This window comes from Megalops cyprinoides, chromosome 3 (genome assembly GCF_013368585.1).
Source record: "Megalops cyprinoides isolate fMegCyp1 chromosome 3, fMegCyp1.pri, whole genome shotgun sequence".
Lineage (NCBI taxonomy): Eukaryota > Metazoa > Chordata > Actinopteri > Elopiformes > Megalopidae > Megalops > Megalops cyprinoides.
In genome coordinates, this window is record NC_050585.1 from 13,177,356 (window position 1) to 13,191,722 (window position 14,367).

Sequence of the window (14,367 nt, forward strand, 5' to 3'; positions counted from 1 at the left end):
TGACTCCTGACAGGGGGAGGACGGTGGGAAAGGAAAGAGAGGAAGAAAGCTGGCTGAACCGGCGTGGCTCACGCCCGGGACTCTACCTTTTCTGTCATCGGTGGCGAAGTTTGCTGCGCGAACCCCACGCAGCCGTCATGTCAGGGCTGGAGCTTCAGACATGTTTGTTTCACCTCCTCCAGACTGGGTTGAGCATTCTCTCTAAATTAGTTCTCTCTCAATCTCTGTTTTCTTTTTTTACCCCTTTATCTGAGGGGATGTGAGAACAGATGGGGGGGGAAGTGACTTTAAAAAGCTGTGGCCAAAAGCAAGGCAAATGATGTCAGGATTCCTGCCGTGCTTGCGAGGGGGCGGCTTTGGCAGGAGGGGGGGGGGGGGGGGGGGGGGGTTGTTTCTTGCATGACCCAGGGAGAATAACGCACCTAGTAAAGCATGCGTGAGTGGTGCCAGATCTCCAAGGACTGCATCTGTCTCCCGAGCATCACCAGTGTATACAAAACGCTGGTAATCACTCCTGCTTTACTGCAAGGCACCGGTTTTGTGGTCTGCCACAAAAATGCAAGCTATTTTTTTCCATTATAGAACTGTTAAAGCTTCTGGGCCGGGTATGAGTGCAGACTGCTATTGTCAAGGAAGAATTATGCTGTTTTATAGGGTTTACAGCTGCTGACATAATTCACTAATTTTTCCGCCGGGAAGGACAGGGAGGTTAAACGGTTCCCTGTGTGGAAACCATTATTTACACCCCCTCCAACGACCGGGCTGAAAACGTTGGAAGCACCCTTGCTTGTAGGGGGTCCAAAACCATGTTCCCACTCTTAAGAATTATGACTAACTTATTTCAGGCATGGAACTTCACCCTGCACCGAGGATTAAATCATTTTCTGCACACTTTAACGTGTGTGTGTGTGTGTGTGTGTGTGTGGGTAGGTGTGTGTGTGTGTGTTTGAGTGTGGGTGTGGGTGGGTAAATTTAACATTATTTATTTTAATTCATTTTTAGTGTTTCTTTGTTTTTGACCAATTTTGGCACCACATCTGGGACTGCACCTGGGTAAAAGGTCATTTTGATAAACATTGTAAGTGTTTGACTGCCACAGGATATGGCATGGAAGATCAAGCTTCTGCAACTCCTCCTTACTTGTTACCACAACTTCATTCCTCTCATGTATCGACAGATGTGTCGATGTGCTAACAAAAGGCGCCAGCGTAACACAGATAAACCTCCTGTCACAAGCAAGCATCGAGCTATCATCAGAATCCCGTCCCGCTTCTGACTGCGTTGATGTGAGAGCAGAAAAGATCAAGTCTGCCACGCCTCTGCTTCTCCGATGGAATGAGAAGCTGCAGCCCGTGATTACTAATGAAGACAATCACTGTGCAGGAATGTGTGCAATACGTGCTGCTCAAAACACCCAAGGGCCATTCAGGGGTGAGCACATGCTTTCAGCTCAGCTTTTCTCTTCTCCCACAATGCGCTCTCATATGTAATTTGCCCCAGCGTGTCACTTGGGCAGTCCAGACCAATCAGAAGAGAGTGCGCTTTTTTGCACCCTGAGAAAAGCCTGTGCCTCCTGCTGACGTGAAGTCCTCCACGGGATGCCTCTCTCGGGATGCTGACTCCGGTACAGGTGGAGCGGTGTAACTTATTGTACCGAACCGCGTGTCACGTGAGGCGGCCGATGTGGTATGTGGATGCTTACGAGATGAGCAAAGGGATTTGTGCTGGGATTATCGCGCGGTGAATCTGCCGCTGACAGCCGGCTCCCATACCCACACCTACGCGCCGGGCAGGTCTTTGGAAACGGCGTGCAGAACCGCTGAGTAATGGCATGCCTGACCTGCGCTGCCAGTTTGCTGTCACCGCGGATCCCTCAGAGGTCCGTCTCCCTCTCATGCTTCCCTGTCACTCATTAACTGTGCGGGCGATGTCTGACAGTGAAGGATGGGTTGGGCGCAGGGTTTGCGTGAGGGGGCCCAGGGTGAGTCACCATGACAGGGCGACGGGCTGTACATACGAGGCTGTCCGCCAAGCGTGATGGAGTGACTCGGCTCCCGTGAGCTTGCAGCCGAGTTGTTTAAACACGCAGGAGTCTGATCCATACCCCCCCCCCCCCCCCCCCCCTCTCCCCAGAGCTGTAGCTGAATTTGCCCCGCTATTGTTTTGTAAACACGTCTACATTCCTTGATCTCATAGACTCTTCTTTTCCATCCAGGGTGGAGGGAGGAAGCTCATCCCTCAGGTGGCTGGAGACGCTGTCTGTTTTTTCGCTGTCTCTCCGCTCCTCTGTCTCCAGGAGCTGAGTGTTTGCGCCGGAAGCGCAGAGATATTTATTACCTGCCGGCAGCTCTGTCACGGCAGCCTCCCGTCTTCTGCTTTTACACCCCGTTTCACCCTCCATCCATTTCGTTCTGTTCAGAGAAGAATAACAGGGTCTCCTTTGTGGCTGCGTATGCTGCGGACATAAAACTGCGCTGACCATGGCCCTGTTTCGTGGCGTGTGGCCGCTCTGCAGGTCACTGGTCAATTTTGACATCTCCATCCCACATAAAACCCAGCATTATTGCCCATGATTTGGTGTGCTGCCTGTTCCTAACAGTTAGGTGCTACAGCTTACTCCATAAAAATGTACACTTGAAAGAGTTTCGTCCCAGTTTTCATAAACCAGTTACCACAGTCACACCAAGGCTATGGACAATGGACAAGAATTTGATCATTCACTAATGTTGTCCTATTGCGCTCTACTGCTGGGTTGCACATTTCCACTGTATTTCACAATTGAGCCACTACTTTCAGTATTTTCTGGCACAGTCTTATGTAATATGAAATCTGAGCTATTGGTGGCACTGTGCATCACATCAAAAAAGAGTATCATGTTTATTAATTTGGAAAAAAGAGTCTACAGATTTAGGATACTGGTGAAAATGTTCTGTCACTGGTTTAATTCACTGATCAGGCAGCTTTTGGCTGTCTCAGGAGTACGGAAAGAACACCAAAGGAGGAATGAATGTGCCTGGCTCGTCAAAACAGGAACATCTTCGTGCCATCGGTATGCTGGAGGCTAGTCTTGAGTCAGAGCACTGTCGCTTGCCTTGTGGAAAATTCACAGCCAGCGGTTTCTAAACTGGCAAGGCATTCCAGCTGAACCCACGATAGCCTGCGATCTGGGCGATTACCAGTCACAACAACTGGCCGAGATCGAGACATCTCCGCGCTCCATCTTCTCAAGCGACTTTGCACTGCCAGCTCTACTGCACCGGAATTGTCGGGTCACAACATCCCACTGATTATGCAGGTCAGCTTTGATTAGGAGGCCACACAGTCATCGCCTGGAAACCACAAAAGTGCTCACCAGTGTTCATGATGACAGCAGAATGAGATGTTGCCAGTGGGAAAAAATTGTACAGGTCTCACTGTTATGTGAGTAATGGAGACAAGTCTTCTTCATGATGTATTCAGATGGTCAGTAAAACAAAGCACTGGCTGAAGCAAGGGGCCTGTTTTGTGGGTGTTTTTCAGTAAGCTCATAGGGTGGAGTCATTATGGAAGCAAATTCAAGTACAGATCATCAATACAAAGATTCCCTATCCCTTGATTGGCTGATCTTTCTAGAATGTTTCAAGCAAGGTGAGGGAGTTCAAAACTGTGTCCAGTGCGTCCAGTCCAGTGCGTCCCCCAGTACGTCAAGTCAAAGCAAGGGCCGATGTCAATATGGTGGAGCCTGTGAGCTGCGATGCAGAGCTACCTTTCAGCACCCTTACAATGACTTCCAACAAAACAATTCATGTTAGCATGGCTGTAGGGAATAATAAAAGTGGACCACCCTGACTGACGTCACCGGCTGGGGTGCTGTTGTGCGCAGACAGTATGCTAACTGCTGTGTTCAGCAGACCTATGAATAGGGTGATCCAAATGTGGTTGTCTGGGCTGCCATGCATAGTCACCGCAGGGGTCAATTTGCAGTGATTGATGGGAACATGGGTGTGTGGCGCTGCAGTTGTGAAGCCGTTACACCTAAACTCCCGCTGCCCTTCCTGCAGACTGATCCTCTCACATGACAAGCAGCTCAGCAGGACAAAGCACGTCCTCACTCAGGACATGTGATGGCAGCCCTCTGTATGGTGGGAATGTGACAGTTGCTACATTACATGGATGACTACATGGACCACTCACCAGAGTCATGGCCTGCTGAATGCTTGTGAGATGAGCTGGGAGACGTGAAGACCAGGGAACAGGCACGTGCTTGTCTAGGCCCTATAACGGCAACGGGACAGAACCCCACGAGACAGCATCTGCAACCTGGTGGAATGCATGTGTCACAGATACATACAAAAGTACACATTGTGTTGGTCTCAATGGTAGCCACACAGTGCTATTATTTATTCAGCAGACACTCTTGTACAGATGGACATAAAGGGATAATATGGCATGATTCATCACGTTATGCTAGTCTGTGACTTGCACAGTGGACCCCCTTTTAATCAAGCATGTTGATGACAAATGTCAGCCAGCATAATTTAGTTATGTGTGTTATGTCTGTTCATTGGAAAGTCAGTCCACCTGTGGTGGTATGCATTTCATGATCTTCCAGATAACTCTGTGAATTTGCCACAGGACTGCCTGATACTTATTACATGTTTTCAGGTGCTCAGGGTGGATGATTAGCACTCCTCTCACAGGGGCAGGTGCAGGGGAAGACACCTGGCTGTGAGCTGTCCTTGTGTACGTTTCTCCCCGCTGACTGCAAGCTAAGTTGCTTCACTCTCATGCCGTGTGTCATCGAGGTGTTGTCAGTTTCGTGGCGCTCTATAGAACTCCTTCCTGTCGGTTTGGATCCCTGCAGTCGTGAGCGGTTGCCCAAGCGAAGGCTGGCGCAATGGCCGGAAGGCGTGTGACTGACTCGGCATGCAGAAATGTGCGTAACTAATCCCCCCGCTGCCGAAGGGCCCCCCGGGGGTCACACGTGGGTACGGCGGCGATGGCGGTGTGGGTGGCAGCCCCTCGAGAGGCCAGCTTGTGCTGGGCTGTGGCTGGCTGTGGCTGGCTGTGCCGTGCTGTGCCCCATGGAAGGGGTGCGCGAGCGATCTGGGAGAGTCACTGTGCGGCTGCATGCAGGCATGTCAGGGCACGCGCATTGAGGAACATTAAACCAGCTTTCCCTGCCAGACCTTTACTGTTATTACAGAGGGGCGTGCCTCACTCTCTCTTTCTCTTTGCAGTGTAAGTATGAAAATAAATAAACAGGCAAAAATGTAAACTTGGAGCCCCGTGAGCACTGGGCTTGCTCACCTGCCAGGCCTTCCATCAAATAGAACGTTCCTGCCACGTTTATTGGGCTGCAGCGGATTTTTATTAGGTTGTGTGGAAAGTTTCTTCTGTGCTTTTACTGAGCCTAAAGCGCCTGATGCCTTGGGTTGTGTGAACATGGTCGCCGAAGGCCGCACTGAATGAGTCTACAGCTCATTGATTGCGTGTCATCTGTGTATTTCAGATATGAATGGGAGAGCCAGATCGCAGGCCGAATGCAGAGTTCTCAGAATGACAGCAGGTGTATTTCGTTTGCATCCTCTGTAAGAGAGCTACTGAAGGGGAGAAATGGCCTTGTCCAGGTGTAACTTTCGGTTCCTGTTGCCGTTGAGCTCCCTGACTTTCGTAGCAGTCGTTTATCTAGGTTTCACCTACTCTTGCTGTAGGCCTCCCCCTTTTTAATGCCTGAACCACAATTACAAAAAGTTTGCGCGTAATTTTTGGTTTTAAAATCTCTAAGAAAGATGTTCCACGTAACGGCCCTAGTGAGACACAGGAACCCGGGTGGTTTCAAGGAGATAAGACGGCTCATCTGAGCTGCTCCCCCGTGTCACACAGCCCTGAGATAAACGCAGTGTTTAGAGAATCAGCTTGACAGATCTGTGAAAGCTCACCACTTCTCCTCCAGTCAACCATGAGATCAAAAGTCGACTCCAAATATACGCACATTGCCTTGCCTGCACTCTTAGCAGAATGCTTTGCCTGTTTGAACTCCACTTGCTCAGAGAACACCAGCCAGTCACATTTACAGCGGACTCATAAAGGTCATTATTAAAACCGTACCGCCTAGATACTTGCTTTTGTTTATATTTGGTCTCTGCTTCAATGGCGTTGTATTTGAAGCTAATATTCTGAACTCCCATGTACCTTCTTCCCTAGGGTCCATAAGTAGCATCAGTCACGCTGTTGTATTAGAAGCTGAACCTGATATTTGAACTTTTCGTGTGCTTTTCCTTAAGGTCAACACACAGCATCAGTCACACTGATGCATTAGAAGCTGAAGCTGATGTTTTGAGCTCCCATGTGCATTCTTCCAAAGCTTCCACACATAGTGTCAGTTACCCTGTTGATTACCTGGAGTTCATGGCGTTGTATTTGAAGCTGAATCTGATCTAAAGCTGAAGCTGGTGGTGTGTGTGCTCTTCCTCAGGGTCCACACATAGCGTCGGTCACGCTGGCCGCGTACGAGTGCCGCTCCGTGAACTTCCCCGAGCCCCCCTACCCTGACCAGATCATCTGCCCCCATGACGAGGCGGCGGAGGACAGCATCTCCCTGTGGACCATCATCTCCAAAGTCCGCCTGGAGGCCTGCATGTGGGTGAGTCTGTCCGCACACTACCTTGAACAACGCCCCCCCCCAGTGACTCTTGGTAAGCGTGCCTTCACCTGTCACGACTGATTTCTGTTACTTTTCCTCCACCTCTGGGCCACCTTGCCCATAGTGGTTTCCCCCTTCATATCAGTCGTTCCAATGTTGCTGTTCACCAGGCCAATGTTCCTACAGCCTTGAACCCTGGCTTCTTTTAGAATGCAAAAGCTCACCTGTCGTCGCTATGTGCTGAGCGTTGTTCAGTTGGTCCCGCTCAGAAATGAGCGTTGCACACTGTCTGTTTTCACGCGTTGATAAAGGACGCTCTGTACCTGCGTGTCACACATCCATCCGTGCATAATTGGCTTTGCTCGTAGGTCGATCGTAAACCTTGTAACAAAAGCTCTTTGTTGCTTTGTGCCAGCCTGCTCTTCAGACTGGAAAAGCTAATTGGGTTGTATTGGCGTGGAGGTTTCGTACACCATAGCAACCCTCCGTGCAGGAAAACAAGCCTGGAGGAATCACTTTTGCTTTCAAATTATTTTTAGATGATTAAGATAATTTGAAGTCTCCTCGGGTTTAATTGGTAATAGCAGTCCATGTAGACATTCTTTCATAAATATGTGACTGCACAGGAAAACAGTAAATAAAGCATAGAATAGCAGGCAAGGTGAGTTTCATGCGTGTCTTGTTGTACTCCATTTAGTTTGTATTAGCATATGAGGTAGCTTGGCTTCCTCTGCTCTGTGGAAATGAGAAGTGATTAGGCGGGGGCGTCCTCACCATTTCTCTTTTGAAGAACTTGTAGTTCTTTGTAGAACTTGAAGTTCCCCTTGTAAACATGGCCAACGGTCACCGTCAGTATGGAGGCAGACGGAGGGAAGGGCTGTTGCGTGGAACGCCTTCGTCGCTGTGACGCAGTCGCCCACGCGCAGGTAGACGCACGAGGAACTACGGCCGGTGCTCCTGGGGCTGGCTCTTACCTCGACTCTGACTGGAGGCGCCAGTCTGCCCCCCCCCCCCCTCCCCTGCGAACAGCGTTCAGGGGCAGGGAGCCAGCCCCACCCTGTGTGCGCACCTGGAGCTCTTTGTCTCAGGTGCTGCCGTCATAGCTGCACCTGGGAGGCCGAGAGCGCGCGGTTCCTCAGCATGTGACAGGCGGGGGAGAGCTGGTGGGGGGCCTCCTCCCGCGGAACCTCAGCGTGAGCTGCCTCTGTGCGCTCTGCGTGAGCAAGAGCGAGGCACATCCTGAGCGCTGCTCTTTGCCACCTGTAATTATTACACTGCAGGTGTCAGGTTCACTTTGCTTGTTGTTTTTTTTTTTTACCCTTGTTTTTGTGGTCAGGAAGAGAGTGAGGTTAAGAGCACATGGTGGGAAGCTGGGCCTCATCCACGCCTGGGTTTGCGGCGGGGGGAGGGGTTAACACCAGACAATCTCCCCACCTTAACCCCTGAGGGTGGGGCTGCCCGTGCGGGCGCCCAGCAGCGGTCGTTAACCCTCACTGTTGGCAGCGCCTACTGAGGACAGTGCCCCCACACAAAGGGCTTGGCGCACCTCAGCCAAGCTGGCCGAGCCGCCCTGACCCCACAGCGCGCCCGCCAGCAGAGGTCTCACCTCTGCAGGGTCAGCCGCTGACACGCACAGACTCCCCCAGAAGTGACTGGAGGCAGAAGCTGGCTCACCCACCTGGTTCCAGCGTGCTGCCCCGCCGTCTCCGAGCCCTTTGCTGGCAGCACTTCAGTCGCCGGGCTGCGGTGAGCGACGCCCCCATCTGCGGCTCCCAGAGGGCATGAATGTGGCACCCCATCCACCCCCGCAGGCAGGAGTGGTCTATTCCAGGAGAGGGGGCAGGTGGCTGAGTTTGAACTCCCCTAACCCTCCCTCCGCATTGCGAAAAATAGCGAATGAATGGAACAGCTGCCTGAGAGATAAAGGCCACAGCTACTTTATGAGCAAATTGGCAGGTTGCGTGCAAGCTCCTGGTGTTGACAGGGAAATAGACGTCAAAATTAGGCCCCATCGCACCTCACCACGCCCCACCCCACCCAAAAAACACACTGTTGTATATTTTGTGCCTAAAAACTTCACTCTCCGACTTAACAAGCAGGCAAGTCCTAAACAACTGATTAAGCTCTGTTTGTTTATAAACCATAAGAAAATCGGACTACCGAGGAATCAGGGCCATGTTTTGGTGAGTGCGTCAGAACTGTCTCGGAAGCGCCCTCCTTACTCGTGTTTCCTCCGTTGTTAATTTGTCTTCTGTTTGAACTATTATCCTATGAATGTAGCGCGCACGGTCGCACAGGTGTCTGCTTAAATGGATAAGTGCTCCGCTCGGTCACAAAGGACAGCTCATGAGAGGTAAATGGCTTTTACAAATTTTCCCACTTGTTTGTGGTTGTCTCCAGCTCATTTCTGCATTAAACTCTGATCTGCCTGATTACCTCTCCTGTAGTCTAGCCAGCTTCCTTTCTTCTTTGAAGTGCTGGAGTTCTGCGGAGGAAAAGGCGGGGGGTTGGAGGGGGTGTTTGTTTGAAACGGTTACATTTTGTTAATGGGAACATTTTTTTACAAGTGGTGCACTCTGTCGATTCAAATAAACCTAAGATAGACAACAGATTTGATTAAGACTAACAGTGACGTTTTACCTTCTGCTGTAGGGTACCTCAAAAACTTTAATCGCCCTTTTTTAACCATTACGAAACGAATTTGCAGTCGTGTTGTTGTTAATATGATGTCAGTCTTCTTGGCTATGGAGTAGTAAGAGTCTTTGAAGAGGAACCCAGTAGCAAGTAATTGTGTAACTGCACATAATTCTGAGGAAAGCCTTTGGCTGAAAAAACTCCTGAGCTGCTATCTGATTGAAAGGCTTTAAGTAAATAAGCAATGTTTATGCAGGCCTCCGTCATCTGCATGCGGCTGTAAAAAAAACAACAGCCTTCTTTTCCAGAGTTTTCCTTCCTGTGGTCCCATTCATATGACTTGTAAAGAAACAGTGCAAAAGGCTGTAGGTGACGATCGTGATTTATTTCTGGGACCTACTGCGTGAGTGTATGTCACAAGGATGCTGGCGTGCTGCAGTGAAGACCCAGCCCTCTGTAAGTTTAGGGCTATCCTTATGGTTTATGGTTGGGTTTAGGGCTGAGCAGCAATCTTCACTCCCAGAGTTTTCCTAAATTAAACTGACCCCTTGTGACCTGACAGTGGTCTCAGTTTCCTGATCCGAAACAGGATTTCATAACTGGATTTGTTGAGCCCCATTAGTTTTTCTTTTGCCTATTCAAGGTAGGCAAGAAATACAGGCATTCAGGGTACATCTCTTATCACTGCATCCTATCCTTTCATATTGCTTGCTGTAAGCTGCCATAGGAAGTGTAAGGTTTAGGGTGAGTGACAGTGTGCCGTAGGCCCTGCCTCACCTGTCTCACCTGTCCCTCTCTCTCCTGGCGTGTACATTTCTGTAGGGGGCTGGTACCGCCATTGGGGAGCTGCCTCCGTACTTCATGGCCCGGGCAGCAAGGCTTTCGGGAGCCGAGCCTGACGATGAGGACTACGAAGAATTTGAAGAGATGTTGGAACAGGCCGAAAACGCTCAGGTGAGGTCAACCTGTTTCCCCATTCTCTCACCTTCCCCGCCCCCCGTGCCCTCTGTCTCACCCTCTCTTGCCCTCTCTCTGTGACCCGCTCTCCTCTCTATCTCTCCCGCCCATGCTCTCCTCCGCAAGTGTCCATCAACACTACCCAGCCCTCGTCTTTCTCAATCTCCCACCTTCTTTTGCAACAGCGCTGTTTTTCCTTCTTTGTGCAACCTGAGGGTGGATGTAGATGTGTCATATCCAGCACAACACCATTTCACATCCAGGATGCATGAAATGACACGCATTGCACACCACGCCACAGAGGCTCCTTGGGCACAATCTCAGGCCGCCATGTGTCACCTGACCCCTTTGTTTGCCCTGTGGATATTGTCCTAGCTATCAACACGTCCTGGATAGCACTGAGGATATGAATAATGAAGTAGCTGAACAATGAGATCACGGATTTAGAAAAACCATCCAAGGTCAATGCCCTGAAGTAGCTAAGGAAACGGTTTATTTATTTTTTTCAATTTTAAAAATACTGAACTTGAGATATCTTGCATTTTTTTCTATATTGGTCATTTCTTAGTCAGCTCAACTGTCTTTGGTTGTAGCAAACATTTCAGTTACCAAATGGATTCTGTTACACAAATATTTCAAGTATGTCCTCTAAAGTTTTTTTTTTTTTTTTTTTTTTAAATCATGTAATTCCAAAAAATAAAAAAGCTCCACTCGCGTTGTCCTCACTTAATCTCACTCTGTCTAATTTAAAAGTAGCTTAATACATAGTGACGTGTTTTTGTCTGCAAATAAAAAAAAGCCAGTGTCCCGCTAATTGAAGGTAAGGAAACCTCTCCTTATGCGAGAGCCCTGTTGGCAGACAGTGTGGTCACGGGCCGGCGTTCCTTTGCAGAGTCCGGGTGGGCAGCACGCTCCTTGCCTTTGTTCCCCGTGGCATTGCCGAGTTTGCATAATCACAGATTTGGTAGGTCCACAGACCTGGTATAACCAACCGCTATAAAAATGGAGCTTCTCCCCCTTGCCAGCCTCAGTCACCCGACACTGGCTACACTGGTTGGGCTGCCACCGCAGATTCCATCAGAGGCATTTGCCTCCCTGGTTTGATGCTTAAGGAATTGCGATTGTGCATGGGTGGACTGACTGTGGAAAGAGCTTTGTAAGAGCGCGCCGGTATTCCCGCAAACTGCTGTTAAACGGTACCTATGGTATATTACTAATGCGATGGGCATCCAGAAAGACTGGCACTGCCTGCAGCGTTAGCTCTGCAGCACGTGTCTCAGTCCTTTTCACATCTTAATGCCGGGCTCTGACATCACTGGGCCAATAGGGATCCCCCTATAAAGACCCCCCTTGGTCCGGACTTTCGTGAAGAACCGGCGACCGTGAGAGAGAACTCCTCTTCCTTCCCAGCTGAGCCCGCTTGTCTCCACACCAATTCAAAATTAAGGAAATTAAAATGGAAGAATTTTTTTTTTTTTTTTTTGGAAAGCAGATAGTAAAATCCCCCCACAACCCCCTTCCTGCTTTCCCCCTCCGCTTCCCCATCTCTCTCTCTCTCGTCCTCTGAAAGGGACTGTGTGCAGCGATGTGACGTTCCGGAACGCTCTGTAGCCCTTGCGGCGTCCCGTCGGCGCAGCCTCATTGTCGGGTCTGCCGCGGCGCCTGCCGGAGCTGCAGCTGCCTCCCGCGCCTCTCCCCCCCCCACACCCCCCCTTCCCCTCGCCTCCGATAGCCTGCCGTCTGTCTGCGCGCGGGACGGCATCTGGCAGCAGGTTTCTCCCGCTCGCGGGGAGCTGTGGCTTTGAAGCCCTTCTCTCTGCATGGCTCCAGCTCCCAGCCTCTCCCTCGCATGCAGGATGCGCTGCTGGAAACCCGGCTTCTCTCGCCCGCCCGGCGTTTCCCCGCGTAGGATCCAGCCGCCCGCGACACCTGTACGAGAGCGGACCTGGGACTCCGGGTGCCGGGGAGGGGAAGACCTGCCGTTTTGGAGGATTCATGGAGTGACACCGGCACACAAAACGAAGGGTTGACTGCAGCCAGGATTAGCGGTCTGGCCGTTATTTTCAGCGAGGGCTGCGGGGAATGGTCGAAAAGCTATAGCCTAAAGTGCAGGCGCATCAGCACCATTAAGAGCATGCACTTGTGCTGAGGTCAGAGAGTTCACTCTGCCAGCCGGCTCCCAGAAGCTGCACAGCATCTCACGGCTGGCGCTCTGTTGCCGCGGAGACTGGAGATGTGGGCTGGCAAAGGATGGGGTCATCTTAAGGATCTGGACCCGCAACGCCACCAGGACAGTGAAAGGCACAGAAGACAAGGCTCTGGAAAAAGAATTTTTTTCAATTTTTTTTTTTTTTTTTGAAAAAATGTTTTTCAATTTTCTGTGTGAATTTTTCTGCTGAGTTTAGATGACAAATTTTAATTTTTAAAATTTGAAGAATGTGGAATAATCTTGTCCAAAAATGATGGTGTGTTAAAGAAATGAGGCAAAATCTACAAACAAGCTGCATGTACCAGTGAAGCAAACAAAATGTTTTTGGTGTGGAATGACTTTTTTCAGACACTTGGATGTGGCTGTTTTTTGTAGAAGGAAACCTGTTTCCTAGGGAAAATAAACTCTAAAAGTATACTGGCATGGAAAGGGTTAACAGTCTGTGAATTCTTGAATGCCAACTCCCAGGATCGTTTCTCCTGTAACCCGAATAAGAACCATCTGCTCTGGGCGTGTGCCTGACTGCGCTGTCCTACTCCACTGAACCCTCGCTGGGTTGTGGTTTGCCTGAGCTGGTCACATGACTTCTCTGAAAACTCCCTCCCTCCCCCTCCTCCACTTTATTTCCAGTAAACTGTTTGAAAAGGGGTGAGTCAGAGTAAAACCAGCTTCCCTTTTACCGCAGCTTGTTAAAGAATTTGTCAACGTGGACTCTTGAGGGCTTTTTTTTTTCTTCAATAGATTTGAATTTTCTTGCAACGGTCCACGGGCTAGGATTGCATCAGGAGCCCGATCACTTGACTTCCTGCTTCACGAGCGGGGCGCCGCAGACTGCAAGGAGTTAAAACGCGGCGAACTTTGATACTATCACCCCGCTGCCGCTCCATGCAGACACGTCCTCTGTGTGAAAGGGTTTCATTCAGAAAACGGATGTGTGGGTGTCAGCTTTGTGATATATGTATACATTTTTTCTTAACTGGCACTCTAACGTTCCCCGTTCCAAATCCTGCTCCAGTTTTGAGTTTAACCTCTTACCTGGATTCCTGTTTCATGTCGTGTTACGCATAAAGAAACAGTCATCCCGTTTCATTTTATTTTTTTATTTATTACACATCTATTTAACAGAAGTGTAAGTGGTCATGATCGGTATACATAATAGTGGTAGTAATTACCATAAGACTGAATGTATTACATTGTCACATTATAGACTTTATCTGTAACTTGCATTCCTCATGAATATGATAGGACATATTTTTGCAGGTCAACAGAATTATAAGTATGTACTCTATAAACACAGAGCAAGTGTAGTATTTTTTCACAAAAACATTGTTAAACATGATTTGCCTCATTGAAAGTAATTTATGGAGTATCTTTGTGTTCGGAGAACATGGCTCATTTGCATAAGGCTCTGTCATCACTATGCCAAGATTTAAATGACTTGATTTGCAGCATGTTCTTTTGTTCAGTAATTACAGAACATTGAATAAAAATGCTTAAACTTCTTCTTGGATCACTGCCAGCTCACGGCGCCGAGTTGCAGTTTGTGTCATTAAATGTCTTTTGTCTCTGACCTGCTGTAGGGTCAGTGAGGAGACAGCTGGTTTTGTAGGGGAGTGGAACGCAAACCTGTGGACCCAATAAACACTTTTCTGTTTTCCGTCTGCGAGTGGACCCTTTTGAAAGTGAACCTAAATCATGCTGTTGGTGGGAGAGGTCAAAAATGCTGAGTCTTGGTAATGAAAGTACAGCGCAGGGATGGTGCCTTGCATGGATTTAATGACGGTGAAACTCTTGACAGGATCTCCTAAATTTAATTGCTCGTAAGCGCATACCCTTGGGACAGGACACATTGCCAGGGCGGTAATTTTCCATGAGTGAAAAAAAAAAAAACGCAATATCGTGTCATGTTTTATGAACAGTCATCACATCTGATGTTGTGTTC

The 14,367-nt window shown here is 49.3% G+C and overlaps 1 protein-coding gene across 5 annotated transcripts in view; it reads left to right on the top strand.

The window, feature by feature from the left end:
* The window catches only part of LOC118775225 (vacuole membrane protein 1-like), a 68,879-nt gene that overhangs the window by 20,532 nt on the left and 33,980 nt on the right, over window positions 1-14,367 (top strand). For all 5 annotated transcript variants that reach the window (XM_036525030.1, XM_036525032.1, XM_036525031.1 and 2 more), the window contains 2 exons: window positions 6,458-6,625; window positions 10,082-10,213. In XM_036525030.1, coding sequence (XP_036380923.1) covers window positions 6,458-6,625; window positions 10,082-10,213 — 300 coding nt within the window. The remainder of the gene's footprint in view (window positions 1-6,457; window positions 6,626-10,081; window positions 10,214-14,367) is intronic.